Source organism: Phoca vitulina, unplaced genomic scaffold (genome assembly GCF_004348235.1).
Source record: "Phoca vitulina isolate PV1807 unplaced genomic scaffold, GSC_HSeal_1.0 scaffold13, whole genome shotgun sequence".
Lineage (NCBI taxonomy): Eukaryota > Metazoa > Chordata > Mammalia > Carnivora > Phocidae > Phoca > Phoca vitulina.
Genome location: NW_022589716.1, coordinates 43,140,188 through 43,162,636, shown reverse-complemented (window position 1 = coordinate 43,162,636; position 22,449 = coordinate 43,140,188). Strand labels below are relative to the sequence as shown.

At 38.6% G+C, this 22,449-nt stretch overlaps 1 protein-coding gene across 3 annotated transcripts in view; it reads left to right on the top strand.

Moving 5' to 3' along the window:
• NR2C2 (nuclear receptor subfamily 2 group C member 2) overlaps window positions 1-22,449 on the top strand; it is a 100,507-nt gene that overhangs the window by 39,858 nt on the left and 38,200 nt on the right. For all 3 annotated transcript variants that reach the window (XM_032411991.1, XM_032411990.1, XM_032411989.1), the window contains one exon: window positions 10,935-11,045. In XM_032411991.1, the coding sequence (XP_032267882.1) occupies window positions 10,974-11,045 (72 nt within the window). In that variant the 5' untranslated portion in view covers window positions 10,935-10,973. The remainder of the gene's footprint in view (window positions 1-10,934; window positions 11,046-22,449) is intronic.

The following is a 22,449-nucleotide window of genomic DNA, read 5'->3' as shown; positions in this document are numbered from 1 at the left end:
CATAACTCATCTCCTAGTTTGAGACATTTCAGTTGCCTCTGACCTTTAGGTTAAATATATCCATTCTTTACCAGTCAGGGGTACCACCTGTCTCTCAGCCAAACTGTAGGTATTAAAACAGGTAGTGAGGGGGCGCCTGGGTGGCTCAGTCGTTAAGCGTCTGCCTTCGGCTCAGGTCATGATCCCAGGGTCCTGGGATCGAGCCCCGCATCGGGCTCCCTGCTCAGCGGGAAGCCTGCTTCTCCCTCTCCCACTCCCCCTGCTTGTGTTCCCTCTCTCGCTGTCTCTGTCAAATAAATAAATAAAATCTTTAAAAAAAATTAAAAAATAAAAAAATAAAATAAAACAGGTAGTGAGTCCCATGTCAAACAGAAGGCTACAGTTTGGCTTAGACACAGGTGCTCTGAGTATTAGTTACAGCCCCACCTCAAATGTGATCTCAGGAGCTCCCTTTCGGCTATGGCCTTGGGGGAGGGCTGAGACTGAGACTTGAAGCCATTGAGCAGCCAGTTACTATGCCCTCATTTGCAAGGACTACATGTGCTCACCTTCCTGCCAGAATGGGAGGCTGCAGAGGCAAGAACTCTAACCTGAATTCACATGCCTGGCACATGTTGGGTGGGTGTAGTAAAATATTTGTTGAATGAGCCCAGTGCTGTTATTCTCATGGTTGTTTTGTATGTAATGTAGATTGTTACGTTGCCTTGCCTTTGAATAGAATAGTAACTTGCAAAGACCCTGTATCTTCAAAAAATGTTGTCTTGATGTACTGTGAAGTTCAAAATGCTATATGCAGAACACGGTGTCTGAATTCTCCAAATCTTCCCTCCACTCTTTTTAGTTTTAAAACTGTTTTGAGTTGGTTGGATTCCATGGTAATATGCTCAGGAGCTCTTGGTTCAGGAAGGGTGGTCTTTAAGGGGAAGCCAGTGAGGATGGGGGGAGGAGGATGGTGCATTTAGCAAAAGCAACAATCTAGGTGAAGGGAGAACTTTGTAAAGCAAAGTACACCTTCCTTAGAAGCAATTAATCATATTATTAGACAAACTGCTTCAGCAGCTGGGGAAAGGGCAGGAACATGTCAATTTTGCTTCCATGGTTACAGGGAGTGATAGTGTACTTGACCTTCAGCAAGCAGGGTCATAGAGAGGGCATCTTTAAACAGCTCTGCCTGGTTTTGGTGAATGGAATCTGTACTGACAGTTTGAAAGCAAATGCCTGGGTTTCCCCCAATCAACCCTTGGCCCTTTGGGTTGGGCTCTCTGGCCTGGGAGGTTGCTGAGGAAAAATGTAAATAAAGCTGCAGGGAGCCATTGGCATGGTAAGTATAAGTGTCCTAAAAAAAACAAGACTGCAATTTTGTTCTCATTCTGTTTCTGGGAGAAGCCTCCTTGTAATGCAGTGTATTTCATAGATACTTGTTTTTAGAGCAGTTGGTAAAATAGCAGTGGATTTAGACACCTATTATGTATTTTGAAGGAATTCAATTTAGTGTGTGTTGCTATGCTTATAGCACCTAGCAAATTATGTCTTCATAGGAACTTGTATTTGAGTATGCTGGGTAAGTTCAGGTGGGGCAAAAGCCGCCTACTTGTTTGTTGTTTTCAACAGTTTTACCTGCTTATGAACAGGGAGTTGCTCGTAAACACCTCATTGTTTTTACATAATGTGGCTAGTGATTGTTGACTGTATGGATCTTTGTTTTCGTGCCAAGAAATACAGGGCTATGATTTTATCTTTTTAAACATATTATCAACTGGCAAATTTAAAAACTGGATAGTCAGTTCTGATATAAATGAGGCTGACTTGTAATGTTCAGGTTTGAATCCTTCATTGACTCCAGTATAAAGAAGAGCCTAACTTACCAGTCATCAGGAGAAATTATTTTTTAGGAACACAACACCATGGCATTGTAAGGTCCTAATCCTTTGTATGAGGGAAGGGGTGAGCACTTTCAAGACTGGCAGCCTCCTGTGGCTTCTTCTCTCTATGCTGCAAGTTGCAGAACAAAGAGAGATTAACTCTGCCCATTGACCCTTCACTACACTTATTACTTAATGGTCCTTTGAAATAAGAATAAAAGGAGGATGTGGAGCATTTCAGTTCAGACTGAAGGTATCCCATGGCTGAAACCCTTTACCCTACTTAGGTATTTACATTGTTCATTATTTCACTGGAAATGTTTAGAAGTCGGAAGTTCGTGGTTGAGATTTGTAACATATTAGGTCTGCATGATCTTTTTTTCCCACAGGGTGTGAACTTGGTTGCCCTATTAATAACCCATGGGAATGTTGCAGCCAAAACTCAGAATAAATTATAGATTTAGAAACTCTGAATATTTGCTCCTTAGCTCAATGCTGTGGGCTTTCTCTTCAACCTAGATGTCCATCTTTTAGCATGTAAACCACAGAAATTTTTCCTAAGAATTTTCTCCTTATAAAACTGCCAAAGCAATGTCATCTTACGATGGAATAGAGAAGGTTCTCACTCCAGGGTGTAAATGTATGAACTTACCTAGCAGCCTCATAAACGCAGGTATGTCAGTGAAAGCCCATACTCCTTGGGTTTATGTAATAAACTGTCAAAGCAGGTGTTGTGCAGTACCTGCAGGGTGTCTGATTAGCAGACGCATGAGAGTAGAATAAGAGAAGAAAAGGTGTAAGCAGAGTCCCAGGATCAAGGACTGTAGAACAGACTTCTTACTCATTCCTGAAATTAATAAATGTTTATTCACCAAGCAATCATTGTGGCCCTAAAATGAACCTGGCCTTGGGAGTAAAAGGAGAAATAGGAAATGTTTCATACTGCCCTGTGAGGTAGACATAACCAAGCAGTTACAGTGGGTGCCTTGTGGAGGAGCACCTGCTAAGATAGAGGAACTCCGAGCACCCAGAACAGGACCTGTATATCAACTTGAGGAATCAGGAAAGGCTGGCCTGAGGAGCAGGGCTTTTATTAAATTCTTTAGACAGTAAACGTTTGTGTGTCGGGCGAGCATGGTTAACTTTTTTTTTTTTTAAGATTTTATTTATTTATTTGACAGAGAGAGTGAGCACATGCACAAGCAGGGGGGAGCGGCAGGGAGAGGGAGAAGCAGGCTTCCTGCTGAGCAGGAAGCCCGACACAGGGCTCTATCCCAGGACCCTGGAATCATGACCTGAGCTGAAGGCAGACGCTTAACACGGTTTACTTTAGAAAAGATGCAAAGCAGAACCGCTGATTTTACCCTTTAAGTGTGAGTCAGAGACCATGCCCTGGAAGGTCTATGTCCAAACATACTTTCACATCCTCCTTGCTTATGGTTTGAGTCCTTTGGACTAGCCATTTTCCTATTAAAATGTAAGTGTTCTGGCCAGGGTATAAGGCGCATCTGGGTGTTGCCAGGCGTTTTATACCTCAGTATGAACTAATGATCCTGTCCTTTGCAACTTGAGCAGATTGAAGGAGTAGAAAGTAGGCTAAGGCCTAGACTGACACCAGGTACTGAAAAGGTAGGCAAGAAAGGATGGAAAGGAGATGCTCCCGCTAATTTGCATCTATGTTTTTATGTCCTATTACCAAATTGGCTTTTTATCACTGTGCTAAATGATATTCAGCGATATGCTTCTGGAAAAAAAGTAGATTCCTCACCTAAATGTGTACTTATAATGCCAGGCTCTAAATTCATACAGCTGCAAGAATTTCCGAGCAGTCCCATTGTGGCATCACTTTGCCTTCAAGCCAGATCATATCAAACTTAGAACACACCTTCTCTCTAAAGGTCACGGGGTGGGGGGGAGATCCTAAATATTTTCCCACTAACCTGTCACCTCCAGAGTTAAGCACTCCTCTGCTAAATTCAAGGGATATTTTGGGTTGTTCATCTAATCTAAATTTGTTACTGAGCTATTGGGAGCCCATTGCCAACATGACCTATACCCCTCTCGGGCAAATTTGTAGAGGCCCTTGGGCTTCTCATACAAAAGGAATCATAAAATTTGCAAGCATATCCTTGAACAGGTGAGGGAACCAGAGTCTAGAGAGTTTAAACTGTAGCTCACACAGAAGCTGGCAAAAAGCAGTCTTAGCACCCAATCTGTGCTGCTTCCACTACAGCCGTCTGTCTTCCCCAACAGATGCTCTAAGGCAGAACCACTTTTGATTGCTCTGCACACCCAGCATGCAGCAAGCTCTAGGGTAGCAGAGGGTTAATGCAGAGCAGGTTCAAGTGAAGCATAGACAACAGTCTTTTTCGGCTTACTGACATAGAAAGCTTCTTTGAGACCCTATGAAATACTTCCTAATACTGTTACTCTTTTAAATAAACTTTATTGTAATGTACATAAGTTCACAGTTCCTAAGTGTGTGACACAGTGAATTATCACACAGAGGACATGTCCATGTAAACACTACTCAGGTTAAGAGCAGAATAGAGCGGTACCTGGCTGGCTCATGAGTTCAAGCCCCACGTTGGGCATAGAGATCATTTTTAAAAAAAAAAGGCGGAATAGAATTTCCTTCCTCCTTCCAATTACTGCCCGTACCCTCTTCCCTAAAGGTGACCTTTATCCTGACTCCTTAAATAATTTTCTATTTGTTGATTTCATTCATTTTAAAAAAATTTTAAGAGCTCTATTAAGATATAATTCACGTATCATACAATTACCTAAAGTATATAATTCTGTGGCTTTTATTATATTCATAAGGTTGTGTAGCCATCACCACTATCTAGTTGCGGAACGTTTTTCATTATCACAAAAAAGAAACTCTTACACCCTTTGGGCGTCACCCACCTACCCCCAATTTCCTTATTCCCCAGCCATAGGCAACCACTGTTTACTTTCGGGGTTGTTTGGGGTTTTTTTTTTTGTTTTTTTTTAACTTGCCTATTCTGGACATTTCATATAAATGAAATCAGACAATCTGTGGCCTTTTTATGTCTGGCCTCTCAGCATGTTTTCAAGGTTCATCCACAATATAGCTTGAGTCAGTACTTCATTCCTTTTTTTTTTTTTTTTAAAGATTTTATTTATTTATTTGTGGGAGGGCTGGTAGTGAGAGAGCACAAGCAGGGGGAGTGGCAGGCAGAGGGAGAAGCAGGCTCCCCAATGAGCAAGGAGCCCAATGCGGGACTCGATCCCACAACCCTGGGATCATGACCTGAGCCAAAGGCAGACACTTAACCAACTGAGCCACCCAGGTGTCCCATTTCATTCCTTTTTATGGCTGGATAATGTTCATTGTATGTATATACCACATTTTATTTATCACTTGATGGGCATTGGGTTGTTTGCATTTTTTTACTATTATGAATAATGCTGCTATGAACATTTATGTACAAATTTTTGTGTAGACAGACGTTTTTATTTCTCTGGTGTATATACCTAGAAGTAGAATTGCTAAATAGTATGGCAACTCTTATGTTTAACCTTTTGCAGAACTGATACTTATTTCCAAAGTGTCCATACCATTCTGTATTCTCCCCAGCAGTGTATGAGAATTCCAGTTTCTGCACATCCTTGCCAACTCTTGTTATCTTTGTTTTTTATTATAACCATCCTAAGGGGTGGGAAGTGGTATCTTAACGTGGTTTTGATTTTGCATTTCCCTAATGACTAATGATATTGAACAATTTTCATGGGCTTATTGGTCATTTGAATATTTTCTTTGGAGAAATGTTTGTTTGACTCCATTTGCCCATTTCTAAATTGTTTCTTGGTATTATTGATTATAAGGGTTTTTTATATATTCTTGATACAAATCCCTTAAGATATATGATTTGCAAATATTTTCTCCTATTCTGTGGGTTACTTTTCACTTTCTATATAGTGTCCTTTGAAGCACAAAAGTTTTTAATTTTGACAAAGACCATTTTGTGTATTTTTCTTTTGTTTATTGTGTTTTACGTGTAATAGTAAGAAATTATTGCCTAATCCAAGGTTAAGAAACTCTACACCTATGTTTTCTAATTTTTGGATATGATGTGAGGTAGGGTTGAATTTTTTTTTTTTTTTTAAAGGTTTATTTATTTGAAAGAGAGCACAAGCATGAGTTGGGGGAGGGACGGAGGGAGAGAATCTCAAGCAGATTCCCCACCAAGCATGGAGCCTGATGCGGGGCCCAATCCCATGACCCTGAGATCATGACTTGAGTCGAAATCACAAGTTGGATGCTTAACCTACTGAGCCATCCCAGTGCCCCTTATATTTTTTTATAGTAAGAAGAAAAAAGAATTTTCTATCCAAGGAGAGCTTCACTATTACACTTTTGTCACATGTAACAACAATATTTATACACAGTTTATAACTCAGGTTCTAGAAAAATTTTCAGGAAGCTTGTGGTAGTATTGATAGTTACTATGTATTGAATGGAATTAATACTTAACATATTCAGTAACCCTCACATCAGTCTCATAAAGTAGTCACAATATGTCCATGTTAAATTTGAGGAAATTGAAGTTTAGAGGGTTTAAGTCACTTGCTCAGGATGACAGTACATATTTCAGAGCCCGGGTCTATCTGATTCCATAGCCTGTGGTACTCATATAATGTTGATTGCTTTAAAATATCTTACAGATAAAGTGAGTATCTAAATCAGAAAGTTAGCATATTATTCTATCAGGTAAGAATTCCATATATCTGAAATTGGTAGAATTAACTTGCAGGGTAATAATAGATTCAAACAAAATTCTAAATGTTCATTACTAAAGAAGGATTTAATGAATGTGCTCTGATAAAGTGACTGGCCAGTCTTTTCTTCATAATTACAAATAAACAGAGCTAGCAAATATGTGTACATGGATACTGGGAGATGTATTTTGCAGGATTTGCCTTTCCTGCCTATATCTTAGCTCAGACCTAATTTACATGAAGCATTTTGTAAACTGAATATCACTATGAGAATATTGTATTCTGTTGTCTTTATAATGTAATCTTCTTGGTTGGTTAAATTAATGCTGTGAAAGAAAAAAGCTTTTCATAACTACCCCCAACAATTAATCAATTGTGATTTGCTTTATAAAACTGAGATCTGTTTCACTTACCATAAAATTCACCCTTTAAAAGTATATAGTTTTGGGGCACCTGGCTGGTTCAGTTGGTAGAGCATGTGACTCTTGATCTCAGGGTTGTGAGTTCAAGCCCCACACTGGGCATGGAGCCTACTTAAAAAAAAAAAAAAAAAAAAAAGATACGTATTTGATACATTTGCAGTGTTGAACAGCCAACACCACTAATTCCAGAACATTTTCATCATCCCCCAAAGAAACTCCATGCCTATTAGCAGTTATTCCACCTTCCCCCATCCCCTCAGTCCTGGGAACCACTAATTTACTTTCTTTAGCTATGGATTTGCCTATTACATTTTATATGAATGGAATCATATAATATGTGGTTTTTTATGACTGATTTCATCCATGTTGTAGCATGTATCAGTACTTCATTCCTTTTTATTACTAAATAATATTCCATAGCATGGATATACCACTTTTTTTTTTTAATCCATTCATCAGTTGATAGTCATTTGGGTGGTTTCTACTTTTGAGCTGTTATGAATAATGCTGAACATTACTATACAAATTTTTGTGTGGACATGTGTTTGCTTTTCTCTTGAGTATATACCTAGGAGTGAAACTGTTGGTTCATATGACAACTCTGTGTTTAACTTTTGAAGATTGGTGAGACTGTTTTCCAAAGAGGCTGTACCATTCTATATTCCTGCCAGCAGTGCATGAGAGTTCCAGTTTCTTCACATCCTCATCAACATTTGTTATTTTCTGGTTTTTTGGATAGTAGCCATCCTAGTATGCATGAGATGGCATTTTGATGTCGTTTTGGTTTTTATTTCCCTAATGATTAGTAGTGATGTTGAATGGCTTTTCGTGTGCTTATTGGCTGTTTTGTATCTTCTGTGGAGAAATGTCTATTCAAGTCCTTTATTCATTTTTTATTTGGGTTAGGTTTTTTATGTTGTTGGATTTTAGGAGTTCTTTGTATATTCTGGATATTGTAGTTTTAGGTCTTAAATTTAGATTTTTGATCCATTTTGAGTTAATTTTTGTATATGGTGTTAGATAAAGGTACAACTTCATTCTTTTGCATGTGGATAGCCAGTTTTTCCAGCACCAGTTGTTGAAAAGACTGTCCTTTCCCCCACCAAATGATCTTGACACCTCTATCAAAAATCATTTAACCATTATATGCCAGGTTTTATTTCTGGGATCTCTAGTCTGTTCCTTTGGTCTTTATGTCTGTCTTTATACCAGTATCACACTGTTTTGATTATTTTCACTTTGTAGCAAAATCAGGAAGTGTGAGTTCTCCAGCTTTGTTCTTTTTCAAGGTAGTTTTGGCTATCTGTTTAGGGTCCCTTGAGATTCCATACGAATTTTGGGATGGATTTTCTGTTTCTGCAAAAAACACTGGGATTTTGACAGGGGTTGCATTAAATCTGTAGATCACTTTGTAGTATTGACATCTTAGCAATATTAAGTCTTTCAGTCCATGAACACAGAATATGTTTCCATTTACTTATATCTTTAATTTCTTTTAGCAATGTTTTATAGATTTTATTATACAGGTCTTTTTTACCTCTTTGGTTAACTTAATTGCTAAGTAATTGATTCTTTTTGATGCTATCACAATGGAATTTTTTTTTTTGTAATTTCCTTTCCAGATTGTTCATTTTGTATAGAAATGCTACTGATTTTTCTGTGTTGACTTAGTATCCTGCTGCTTTGCTGAATTTATTTTTTCTAACAGACTTTTTTGGGAGGGAGGGGGGAATCTTTGGTTTCTGACCTTAATTAGAAACCTTGCAGTCTTGGGGTGCCTGGGTGACTCAAATCAGTTAAGCAACTAACTCTTGGTTTTGGCTCATGTCATGATCTCGGGGTCATGAGATCAAGCCCCGTGAGAGTTCTGTGCTGGGTATGGAGCCTGCTTAAGATTCTCTCTCTCCCTCCGCCCCTCCTCCCAACCCCCCTTCACCCCACCCCACTCTTGCACATGCTCTCTCTCTCAAATAAATAAATAAATTTTTTAAAGAAAACTATCAGTCTTTTACCATTAAGTATTGTGTTAGCTGTATTTTATAGATACTCTTTATCCAATTGAGAACTCTTTATTTTATTTATTTACTTGAGAGAGAGAGTGTGTGTGCATGAGCGGGGGGAGGGGCAGAGGGAGAGGGAGAAGCAGGCTCCCCACTGAGCAGGGAGCCCAACATTGGACTGGATCCCAGGACCTAAGATCATGAGCTGAGCCAAAGGCAGATGCTTAACCAACTGAGCCACCCAGGTGCCCCAGATTGAGAACTTTGTTTCTAGTTAGTTGAATGGTTTTTTTTGTGAAATGGTGTTGGATTTTGTCAAATGGTTTTTCTATGTCAATTGAGATGTTAAGGCTTTTATCCTCTATTAATACAGCAGATTACATTACATACATATGGTGAGCCAGCCTTGTATTTCTGTGGTAAATCCCACGTGATCATGGTGTATAATTTTTTTTTAAGATTTTATTTATTAGAGAGCATGCGCGCATGAGAGGAGGGAGAGGGGCAGAAGGAGAGGGAGAAAGAGACTCCCTGGTGAGCAGGGAGGCCAATGCAGGCCTCCATCCCAGGACTCCGAGTTCATGACCTGAGCCGAAGGCAGCTGCTTAACCAACTGAGCCTCCCAGGTGCCCTCATGGTGTATAATTTTTTACATGCCTCTGGATTCAGTTGGCTAATGTTTTATTGAGGATTGTTGCACCTATATTCGTAAGGAATATTGGTCTTCTGTAGTTTTCTTGTGATGTCTTTGCCTAGTTTTGGTTACACAGAATGAATTGAGAAGTGTTCCCCCACCTGTTTTTTGGAAGAGCTTATAAAGCATGGTTCATGATATACTTTTTTCTTTTTTTTTTTTTTTTACGAGAGCGAGCACATGTGAACAGGGGGAGGGGCAGAGGGAGAGGGTGAATCTCTTAAGAGAGAATCTTTTTTTTTTTTTAAGATTTTATTTATTTATTTGAGAGAGAGAAAGAGACAGAGATAGTGACAGAGATAGCATGAGCAGGGAGAGGGAGAAGCAGGCTCCCCGCTGAGCAGGTAGCCCTGCATGGAGTTTGATCCCAGGACCTTGGGATCATGACCTGAACCGAAGGCACTTAACCGACTGAGCCACCCACGCGCCCCTTAAGAGAGAATCTTAAGCAGGCTCAATGCCCAGTGTGGAGCTGACGTGGGGATTGATCTCATGACCCTGAGATCATGACCTGAGCCGAAATCAAGAGTCAGTCGCTTAACCAGTGGAGCCACCCAGGTGCCTCATGATATACTTTTATTCAAGGAAAAGTAATAACTGCCTACTTCAGGTGCCCAGATGACCACTCAGGACCTTGAACCTTGCCTTTGGTGGGTATTGACTAAATTCCAGACCTTTGTATAATTGATGGGCTTTTCCCAGCCCCATCCCAGTGGGACTGGGGGATTACCAGGACTCTTTCACAAGTAGTTTTTCAGTGTAGTGCTGGTTCTTTTTGCCATCCTTTATGGTGTTATGAGAGCCTTTCTTCTGGAAACTATCATCTTAAAGGAGTGTTTTACAGCTGGTTTTGGAGACAGTGAAAACATTCAAAGGTCATTTCTAAAAAGTTACTCTAGTAGCTATTTATTTAAAGTTGTATAGAGCAGATTTGAAATTCCTCTGTGTTTTTTGTGGGAATTTTTTTGTTTTATGGGGGGGTTATTTGTTTTTGCATTTTCAGCATTAGAAATAGCTCTTTTAAGATTGTATTTTCTTACAGCCATCCTGTGGCATTATCTCATTAGTTCCTTTGTCATTCTGGGTGCAAACACCAGAACTACTCAAGTTTATTACTCAAAGCCACAGTGAAAGCAAGAGGCATGGTCCCCAGCTACCACTGGGCATTTTTCTGAGCTCCATTGTGATCCAGCCCACTTCTCCCCCACAGGTACCACGGACACAGACCTCTCGGCCGGAATCTCCAGGGATGACCAGCCCCTCCCCGCGCATCCAGATAATCTCCACCGACTCTGCGGTAGCTTCACCTCAGCGAATTCAGGTACCTGCACCAATCCCACTTGGTTCCAGCCACCTGCCCAAAGGTAGTCCTGTCTTCTGAATCCTTTGCAGAGCAAACCTACCTCAGGATTTCACTAAGGAGTTGTACTTCTTGGGCATCAAGTACAAGACAACCTCATTTATTCTTTAAAAAAGAAAAAAGAAAAAGTTTACATTGATTGAACTAGCTTACTTTTTATGCAAAAGTTTAAACTATTGTTTGAAACTATTGGGATCAGTGTACCATTTAATTACTTAAATGCTTCCAAATTGAGAGGCAGTATGTCCTCGTAGTTAAGTGTATGGGCCCTTACTTGAAGTCAGATTCAGTGCCCCACTTTTTAGCTATTTCGACCTTAAAAATTAACTTTTCAGTGCCTCAGTTTCTTTCATTTAGAAAATGTATATAAACCTCATAAGGTTATTTTGAGGAATCAATGGGATATTGCTTGTAAAGTGCATAGAACAGTGATTGGTACATACTAATGGTTCAGTATGTACTAATTATATGCAATAATTATTGCTAGTATTATTGTTATTAACTAATTGGTATTCACTTATTATAGGTTTAGTCTTCCCCAGGGCTCTGAGAAGATGTGTGTATTGAAGTCACTGTCAACAACTTGGGAGGAAGGGATAATATGTTGATGACACACAGATTAAAGATTCAAAGTTACCTCAACAAGCTGAATCAAAAGGCTAAACAACAACAACAAAAAAAACATGAAAAAAGATGAATGGCAGAAAAAATATTAGTTACATAACACGAGTTTGAGAGAATACCAGGGTGGACAGGTAATTTGAGTGAATAAGTAAAAGGATTGCTTCATTTACAGTTTATTCCACGCTTGGTATAAGTGAACAGGATGATATCGTAACTAGATAATTTCTATAATGTTTACCTACTCTTAAAAGTGATTTTTTGGACTAACCTACTTTTTTTTTTTTAAGATTTTATTTATTTATTTGAGAGAGAATGAGAGAGAGAGAGCATGAGAAGGGGGAGGGTCAGAGGGAGAAGCAGACCCCCCGCTGAGCAGGGAGCCTGATGTGGGACTCGATCCCGGGACTCCAGGATCATGACCTGAGCCGAAGGCAGTGGCTTAACCAACTGAGCCACCCAGGCGCCCATGGACTAACCTATTATAAACTAAACATAGAAGTGTTCATTTTATTTAATGAAAGAAGTTAAAGATTATATTCCCATTATGTCTGTATTGTGTAATATTTTATCATAAACACTGAAGCTCATATAAGTAAGTCATTTTAACTTCACACCAGTAGGAAACACGTAGCTGAGTGTTTGGAAATTCAGAAGTAATGGGCCCAGCATTAACAAGGTTTTACTGTTCCTCAGAATTAAGAACTCTATAGCTAAATTATTTTTTCTCTTTTATTTTGTTCTTATTTGATCATTACAACTTAAAAATGGGTCCTTTATAATTTTGTGGAGTATGTGTTAGGATTCTGCCTACATAACTCTCCCAACTCTGGGAAAGGAGCTAACTTCATTTAATCATGGCCTATACATCATGGGCTCACAACCATCTGAGGGCAGATGAGAACATAGAAAGTTCTCCAGGAGACTGTCAGTAGCTAATGTATATATCAAGAGAGTACACCTTTCCCCCTATTTTGGTATGAGAAGAATCTCTCTTTTCCTAAGGGCCATTCTAGCATCCCATTCCTTACAGTGGGCTATCCCCATGCCATGGTGCTTGGCCCATGGTGACACTGTTGTCCTGGCTGGAATGCAATGCAGTAAGGTCCCTTGAACAGAAGTCTTGTAGAATAGATGCTTGGTGTTGAGCTTTTAGTCTCTCTGGGGAAGATAACCCTTTGGCATGAGCTTTATATATAGTAAATGTAGTTGAAATCTTTTCATTGTGAACTGTCAATAAAATTGGACATACCCTGGGCACCTGAGTGGCTCAGTCGGTTAAGCGGATGCCTTCAGCTCAGGTCATGATCCCAGGGTCCTGGGATCGAGCCCCGCATCGGGCTCCCTGCTCGGCAGAGAGCCTGCTTCTCCCTCTCCCTCTGTCTGCCGCTCTGCCTACTTGTGCTCTCTCTCTATCTCTGTTAAATAAATAAATAAAAATCTTTAAAAAAACAAAAACAAAAAAAAATTGGACATACCCTGAGTGCAGCTGAATTGACTGTATTTCAAGGTTTGGTTTGTTTTTTTGTTTGTTTTGTTTTTGTTTTTAAGGAAAATGAAGGTTATAGGATGATTTTTTGGTTCTTTGTTGATGGTGATGGCTTCGGTGAGTTTTCATTTCTAGCCCTGACTTCAGTGATAATCTCCAAAGCCCTAAGGCCTGGGAAGAGAATAAGTGCTATGATGTTTTCATGAATAACAATGCTTAGAACCCAAATGGTGGCTTCTGTGATAAAGTTGGGAGGGAAAGATTATACAGTAAGGGTGATAGGATAGGGCTAGGTGACATTTAGGAGCTTTGGCTCTGAATGGAACAGACTTAGGATCAAATCTTGTCTCCACTCAGCTATGTGACTCTGGAGAAAGTTTCTGTAACCTCTATAGCTATAAAATGACAACAATAATAATACCTATTTAATAGAATTTTGAAAGGATTAAATGCTTGCAAACTTATAGGAAGCAAATACCAATGTTTAGCGACAGAGTTATAATTTTTTTAAGTTTTATTTTTATATAATTTCAAACTTACAGAAAATGGTACATGGAAATCCTGTACATCTACCCAGATTCACCAGTTGTTTGCTGTTAACATTCTAAGTGAATGTACGTATATTTTTTCTGAATCATTTTGAGAATAGAGATAGCACTACCTCTTTGCCCTAAGTATTTCAGTATGTATTTTCTAAGAATAATCACATTTTCTTTTTTTTTTATTTTTTTTTATTGTTATGTTAATCCCCATACATTACATCATTAGTTTTAGATATAGTGTTCCATGATTCATTGTTTGTGCATAACACCCAGTGCTCCATGCAGAACGTGCCCTCCTCAATACCCATCACCAGGCTAACCCATCCTCCCACCCCCCTCCCCTCTAGAACCCTCAGTTTGTTTTTCAGAGTCCGTCATCTCTCATGGTTCTTCTTAAGAATAATGACATTTTCTTTTATTATCACAATACAGTTATCAAAAATCAGGGAATTTAATATTGAAACATGCCATTATCTAATCCATAGTTCATATTCTAAAATGTCATCAGTTGTCATAGTTAAGTCCTTTATAGCTGTTTTCTCTCATTCCAGGATTTGTGTTACTGTTTTTAATAACGATAATGTGGCAGTCAGCGCAAGACCAACATACCTAGTTTTGCAGGCCTGCACTGAGTGATCTAGAACATAGACTTGTGTCTATCAGTATCTTGTCATCATAATGGCAGCAAAGGGCTTTGGGGCCAAGTGGGAAGGCTGGAGGAAGTAGCCTTGTGGCTGGAGTTGAGAGCCATTGTTATGGGGATACAGAGGTCTAGGGTGGGAGCTGTGGAAGGAGATAGGGAGATAAGAAGAGCCATAGAAGAGCACCCACTTGTCTGAGAATGAGGCTTAATTGAACCCATCCAATCACAGGTAGCTTCTCAATAAATCTCATAGGTTTTCATCATAATGCAGTGTTTCCAGGCCAGTGGTTTGCAAATTTTGTCTTTATTGCTTCCCACATGACATAAACATTAGGTTCAAATTTTTTTTTGAAATATATAATCCAGTTTTTAAAGCAATCAAGATAGATTAAAAGAAAAACACACTTGAACATGTCATATACCAAATTTGACATGCTGGAGATCACTGGTGTGCTCACGTGTACTGCCATGTTCATTGTTTGGAGCGGACCTTGGTATAAAGCTTCTCTTGCCATTTCTGTGTATTTTAAGGTTTTCCTGAGATACTCCTCTGTACTCCCCATTTCAAGTTTATGTTTTGAGAGCATCATTATATTCAGTGTTTGACCTAAAGAAATGTTTGAATTTGAGCTTATAAAATATATGATAAAATACTTGTTTTATCTACTTTATATATTGAAGTTCCACATTTTACTAGGAAGGACTTCTGCTATTATATATTTTTTAAGAGTTTGAGATCTTTACTTGTGCTCTTAAAGCACCTCCTTCCCTATTTCTCTCTTCTACTAGCTCTTTATTCCTGCACATCCCTTCTTGAATGTCAGTACTTTTCTGTCCTTTCCATGTTCTCAGCCATCTGACGTTTCCTTTCTTGCTCTGAAGTTCTCGGCCCCCCTCAGGTACTCATTGCTGTAAAAAATCACACCACACCAAACAGGGTACAGAGTAAATGATGCATCTCCCTTCCTCCTCTTCCCCAAGTCACCCAGGTCTCTCCCAGGAGGTAGCCACTATTACCATATTGCTTGCTTGTTTTTTCAGAGACAGGCTGTACATATAGACTAAAAACACATGTGTAAATATGTACAGCATATTTTTCATGCATGTAGACATTTTTCTAGACTGTGCTACACCTTACTCTTTTGTCTTAACATCTCTTAGAGGTGGTTCCTATGTGGTAGAAATAACTCCTTCTTTCTCTTGAGTGGCAACTTTGATACCCCATGGATGCTGCAGTGAATACCTTTTACCTGTTTAATTTAGCACATCTGTAGAATCAGTTCTTCAAACTAGGATTGCTGGGAGAAAGGAGGTATCCATGTGTAATTTTTTGTTTATTGAGGTGTAATTGACCTATCACATCATATTAGCTTCAGGTATACAACATCATGATTTTTTAAAAAGATTTTATTTATTTGAGAGAGTGTGTGCACGAGAGAGAGAGCGCATGGGGGCGGAGGGACAGAGGGAGAGGGAGAAGCAGACTCCCTGCTGAGCAGGGAGCCCGAGTGGGACTTGATCCCAGGACACTGGGATCACGACCCTAGCAGAAGGCAGATGCCCAACCGACTGAGCCACCCAGGCACCCCAATGTAATAGTTTGATATTTGTTTATATTGTGAAATGATCACAGTGAGTCTGGTTACCATTCATCACCATACGTGGTTAGACATTTTTTTTCTCATACTAAAAACTTTTAAGATTTACTCTCTTAGCAACTCTCCAGTATGCCACACAGTATTATTAACTGTAGTCACCGTACTGTATATTGCATCCCCATGACATTTATTTTATAACTGGAAATATGTACCTTTTGACCTCCTTTGCCCACTTTGACCCCCCTCCCAACCTCCCCACTTCAGGGAGCCACCAATCTATGCTCTGTATCTATGAGCTCATTTTTTTTTTTTTAAGATTCCACATGTAAGTGAGATCATATAGTATTTGTCTTTGTCTTTATTTCAGTTAGCATACTGCTCTCAAGGTCTGTCTGTGTTGTCGCAGATGGCAAAATTGCATTCTTTTTTATGGCTGTATAATACTCTATATAAATAAATACACACACACATACATACATACATACATTTTCTTTATCCACTCATCCATCTATAGACACTTAGGTTGTTTCCATATGTTGGCAGTTGTAAATAATGTTGCAATGAACATTAAGGTGCATATATCTTTTTGAGCTAGTGCTTTTGTTTTCCTTGGATAAATACCCAGAAGTGGAATTGCTGGATTATTTGATAGTTCTATTTTTAATTTTTTAAAAAATTAAAGCCACTGTTTTCCATAGTGGCTGCACCAATTTATATTCCTACCAACTGTGCATGAGGGCTCCTTTCTCTCCACATCCTTGCCAACACTGTTATTGCTTTTTTTATAATTATTTGATACTAGCCATTCTGACAGGTGTGAAGTGGTATCTCATTGTGGTTTTGATTTGCATTTCCCCAATGATTAGTGATGTTGAGCATCTTTTCAGTACTTGTTGGCCAACTTTCTGTCTTCTTTTGGAAAATATCTATTCAGATCCTGTGCCCATTTTTTAATCAGTTTGTTTTTTGCTGTTGAGGTGTTTGAGTTTTTTATATAACTTGGTTATTAACCCCTTAACAGATATATAATTTACAGGTATTTTCTCCCATTCAGTAGGTTGTCTTTCCATTTTGTTTATGGTTTTGAAAACTTTGCTGTGCAGAAGCTTTTTAGTTTCATATAGTTTCACTTGTTTAATTTTGCTTTTGGTACCAAAACTGATGTCAAGTTTACCATCTTTTTATGTTTTCTTATAGGAGTTTTATGGTTTCAGGTCTTAAAATCAAGTCTTGATTTTTTTTTTTTTAAGACTTTATTTATTTGAGGGGCGTCTGGGTGGCTCAGTTGGTTAAGCGACTGCCTTCGGCTCAGGTCATGATCCTGGAGTCCCGGGATCAAGTCCCACATCGGGCTCCCTGCTCAGCGGGGAGTCTGCTTCTCCCTCTGATCCTCCCCCTCTCATGCTCTCTGTCTCCCATTCTCTCTCTCAGATAAATAAATAAAATCTTTAAAAAAAAAAAAAAAGACTATTTATTTGAGAGAATGGCGGGGGGGTGCATAGAGGGAGAGGGAGAGAGAGAATGCCACTTAGACTCTGTGCTGAGTGAGCAGGGAGCCCGGCTGGGGCTCAATCTCACAACCCTGAGATCATGACCTGAGCCGAAATCAAGAGACAGACACTTAACAAACTGAGCACCCAGGCGCCCGAAGTCTTCCTTTGATTTTGAGTTGATCTTTGTATATGGTGTAAAATAGTGGTCCCATTTCATTCTTCTGCTCGTGGCTGTCCAGTTTTCCCAGTATCATTCACTTATTGAAGAGGCTGTCCTTTCCCCGTGGTATATTCTTGGCTCCTTTGTCATAAATTAATTGACCCATATATGTGTGGGTTTATTTCTGGGCTCTTTCTTCTTTGCCATTCATCTACTTGTCTGTTTTTATGCCAGTACCATACTGTTTTGATTACTATAGCTTTATAATATAGTTTGAAATCAGGGAGCATGATGCTTCCAGCTTTGTTCTTTTATTCTCAAGGTTGCTTTGGCTATTTGTCTTTTGTGGTTCCATACAAATTTTAGGATCACTTTGTTCTATGAAAAATGCCATTGGAATTTTGATAGGAATTGCATCGAATCTGTAGATTGCTTTGGGTAGTATAGACATTTTGACAGTATTAACTCTTCCAATTTAGGAGCACAGAATATTTTTCTATTTGTGTTTTCAGTTTCTTTTATTAATGTCTTACAGTTTTCAGTGTGCACATCTTTTACCTTCTTGGTTAAATTTATTCCTAGGTATTTTATTCTTTTCTCTTCTCTTTTCTTTTTTTTCTCTTTTCTTTCTGTAGGCTCCATGCTGGGCTTGAACTCACAACCCTGAGATCAAGTGTCAGAGGCTTAACTGACTGAGTCACCCAGGGGCCCCTTGTCTTTATGATTTTCTATGCATAATATCATGGCATCTGCAAATATTGACAGTTTTACCTCTTCCTTTTCAATTTGAATGCCTTTTTCTTATTTTTCTTGGCTAATTGCGCTGGCTAGGACTTCCAGTACTTTGTTGAATAAAAGCACCAACAGTAGGCATCTTTGTTTTATTCCTGATATTGGAGGAAAAGCTTTCAGCTTTTCACCTTTGCGTATGATGTTAGCTGAGTTGTCCATGTATAATTTTGACAGTCACTGACAGACTGCCTTCCAAAGAGGTTGTGCCAATTTATATTCCCACCAGCCCAGTATGAGGGTGCCCATTTCCCTTCACACTTAACTATATATTATGATGTATATACTGTTTAATCTTTTTTAGTTCTCTAGGTGAAATATCACTGCTGTATAAGTTTTGCATGTCTGTTACTTATTCATCCATAAATATGTAATAACAAAAATTACTGTTTTTGAGTATTTAAGCTGATACTTAAATTTTATATAATCATAAATAAGAAAGTACTTTTTTACCTATCTTTCACCATAACTCTATCCCCCTTTACTTTTCAACCAATAGGCTTTTTGAAAATTATGTCTAATTTTATTATGATTATCTTTTACATTAAATGTACTTTATGATCCAAGTATAAATACATATATTAAAATATTAGGCTTTTCTAGAACCACTGCTCTGAAATATCCAAGATCAGTCAACCAGCTAAGTATCTGTTTAATAGGAAGAATAATATTTGGAAAGCTTACAGGAAATAATTTATAAAAATAGGAAATATATAAAATAGGAAATTATTCTGGACTAACTTTTATAGTATTGGCTGTAGTTCTTTGCTGCACCTTCTCTGCCAGACTGCTAAATGTTGAAATCCCTCAGGACTCCATTCTAGGCTCACTCTCTCCTTTCTGTATTTTCTCTGAGCCCGTGCCTTAATTGTCATTTTATACTAGTGATTCCCAAATAGATATCTATGGCCCAGACCTCTGCTGTGAACTCCATTTGGTTCAAAATATTTTAAATTTGTCTTGAGACTTCTTCTTTGACCCATGTGTTATTCAGAAGTGTGTTGTTTAATTTCTAAATATGTGGGGATTTTTAAAACTATTTTTCTATTATTGATTTCTAGTTTAATTCCATTGTGGTCTAAGAATGTACTTTAGGATTCCTATTTTACCTTAAGGGTATTTTATGGCCCAGAATGTGATCTGTCTTACTGAATGTTCCATGCAAGCTTGAGAAGAATGTGTATCCTGCTGTCGTTAGATTTATTATTTTATAAATGTCAGTTATATCAGGTTGATTGATAGTGCTCTCAGAGTCAACTATCTCCTTATTGATTTTCTGCCTGCTTAATCTGCCGTGCTGACAGGGAAACAATGACATCTACAACTATAATAGTTGATTTCGCTTTTTCTCCTTGGCAGTTTTATCATTTTTTGCCTCATGTATTTTGAAGCTCGGTTGTTAGGTGCATACATGTTTAGGATTGTTATGTATTTTGGGGAATCGACCCATTTATCACCATGTAATGCCCCTCTTTATGCCTGATACTTTCCTTGATCTGAAGTCTACTTTGTCTTTAAATTCAATTCAGTTACTCCAGCTGTCTTTTCATTAATGATAGCATGGTGTCTTACTCCATGCCTTTACTTTTGATCTGTCTGTGTCTGGGGTTTCCTGTTGACAATTTATAGTTGGGGATTCTTTTTTTAACCAAACAAGTCTTAGTCCTTTAGTGGTATATGTAGACCATCCACATTTAAAGTGGTTATGGATATATATGCATTAATATCAACCATGTGTGTAACTGTTTTCTCTTTGTTGCCAGAGGCTTCTTTTTCTGCCTTACCTGATTTTGATTGAGCAACTTGTATGATCCCATTTATCTCTTAATGTATCAAATATACGTCTTTACAAGTGTTTTCAGTTGTTGCTCTAGAGGTTTAAAGTAATCATTTTATAAGCCTACCTTCAAATGATACTGTTCTGTTTCACATGTAATATAGGTTCCTTATAACAGTGTTCCCAATTCCTTCCTCCCATCCCTTGTGACACTGCTGTCATTCATTTCACTTATCCACATGCTGTAATCACCCAATATATTGTTACTATTATTAACTTAAACAATTATTTTTTAGATCAATTAGGAATAAGAAAATAAGATTTATCTTACTTTCACTTACTCCTACAATGCTCTTCCATTCTTATGTACATCCAAGTTCTAACCTGTATCATTTACTAAGTAAAGAAAAGCTTTTAATATTTCTTACAGGACAGGTTTGCTGGTGATGACGTCTCTTAGTTTTGTTGTCTGAGAAAGTATTTCTCATTGACTTTTTTGTTGTGGTGGTTTTTAAATTATTTTCAGCAAAATTCATAGGACGTAAAATTAACCATTTTAGGGGCACCTGTGTGGCTCAGTCGGTTAAGTGTCTGCCTTTGGCTCAGGTCATGATCCCAGAGTCCTAGGATCAAGCCCCACATCAGGCTCCCTGCTCCGCAAGGTGTCTGCTTATCCCTCTCTCTCTGCTCTAACCCCCCTACTCATGCTCTCTTCTCTCGTTCTCTCTCCCAAATAAATGAAATCATTAAAAAAAAATTTAACCATTTTAAAGTGAAGAGTGGCATTTAGTACATTCACAGTGTTGTACAACTACCACCTTTGTCTAGTTCCAAAACATTTCCATCAGTCCAGAATAAAATCCCTTACCCATTAAGCAGTTTCTCCCTGTTTCTTCTCCTTGTTCCTCCTTCTCTCTAGACCCTGGCAACCACTAGTCTACATTCTGTCTCTATAGACTTATCAGTTTTGGACATTTCATATACATATAATATGTGACATTTGTGTCTAGCTTCTTTCACTTAGCATAATGTTCATTTATCTGTGATGTCGCATGAATCAGTACTTCATTCTTTTCATGACTGAATAATACCCCATTGTATGGATATACCACAATTCATTTATCCAGTCATCATCCACTGATGGACTCTTCTCCACTTTTGAGGGATACTTTTGTCAAATGTAGAATTCTACTTTGGTGATTTCTTTCTTTCAACATTTGAACTACTTCATTCTTCTATCTTCTGGCTTATGTGGTTTCTGGTAAGAAATCTGCAGTGAATCTTACCCTTGTTTCTCTTTCCCCCACCTTCACCCCCCCAGCTTCTTTCAGTATTTTCTCTTTGTCTTTGGTTTTCTGTGGTTTGAATATGTTAAGGAAATATAATTAAAAGAAACAAAATCTTCTCCCAACTCAGAAAACCTCTCTGTAAAGGTAGAAGAGACAGAAAACAGGTTTCTTTCTTTGCTTTGCTTCTTTTTAAGATTTAATTTTTAAGTAATCTCTACACCTAATGTAAGGCTCAAACTCACACCCCCAAGATCAAGAGTTACGTGCTCCACTGACTGAGCCAGCCAAGCACCTCTTTCTTTTCTTTTTTTTTAGTAAGCATTAAATCAGAATGTGATGTGCATTACAGGCAGTCTTCTAAGAAATTGCAAAGACAGAAAGGAATTTCACTTGTTTGTGTAGCCAAGTAGGTACAACCCATTACATCATACATGTTTTCAAGATCCTAACTTTATCATGGAAATTGTGGAAACCCACCTGTGCTAGTTAGTTGGCTTTACTGGGGACCGAGGCGGGGAGGGATTTTCTTAAATCCTTATGATGGGAGGTAATTTGCAAATAGGAGCAAGGTGCCCACCAGTTAGACCCTTCCTCTCCCAGAGGCCTAAGAGGTAGGGGAGCTATCTCTCTTGAAGTTTACATTTCAAAATAATGGGTCCCAGATCCTTGAGAAAACATTCCTGAGTCGTGAGACTGGCAAGAGGCTTATGCAACCATTATAAAGATTTACATGCATATCAAGAAGACAGAGAGGGCGCCTGGGTGGCTCAGTTGGTTAAACGACTGCCTTCGGCTCAGGTCATGATCCCGGAGTCCTGGGATCGAGTCCCACATTGGGCTCCCGGCTCAGTGGGGAGCCTGCTTCTCCCTCTGACCCTATCCCCTCTCATGCTGTTTTTCTCTCTCTCTCTCTCTCTCTCAAATAAATAAATAAAATATTAAAAAAAAAAAAAAAAAAAAAAGA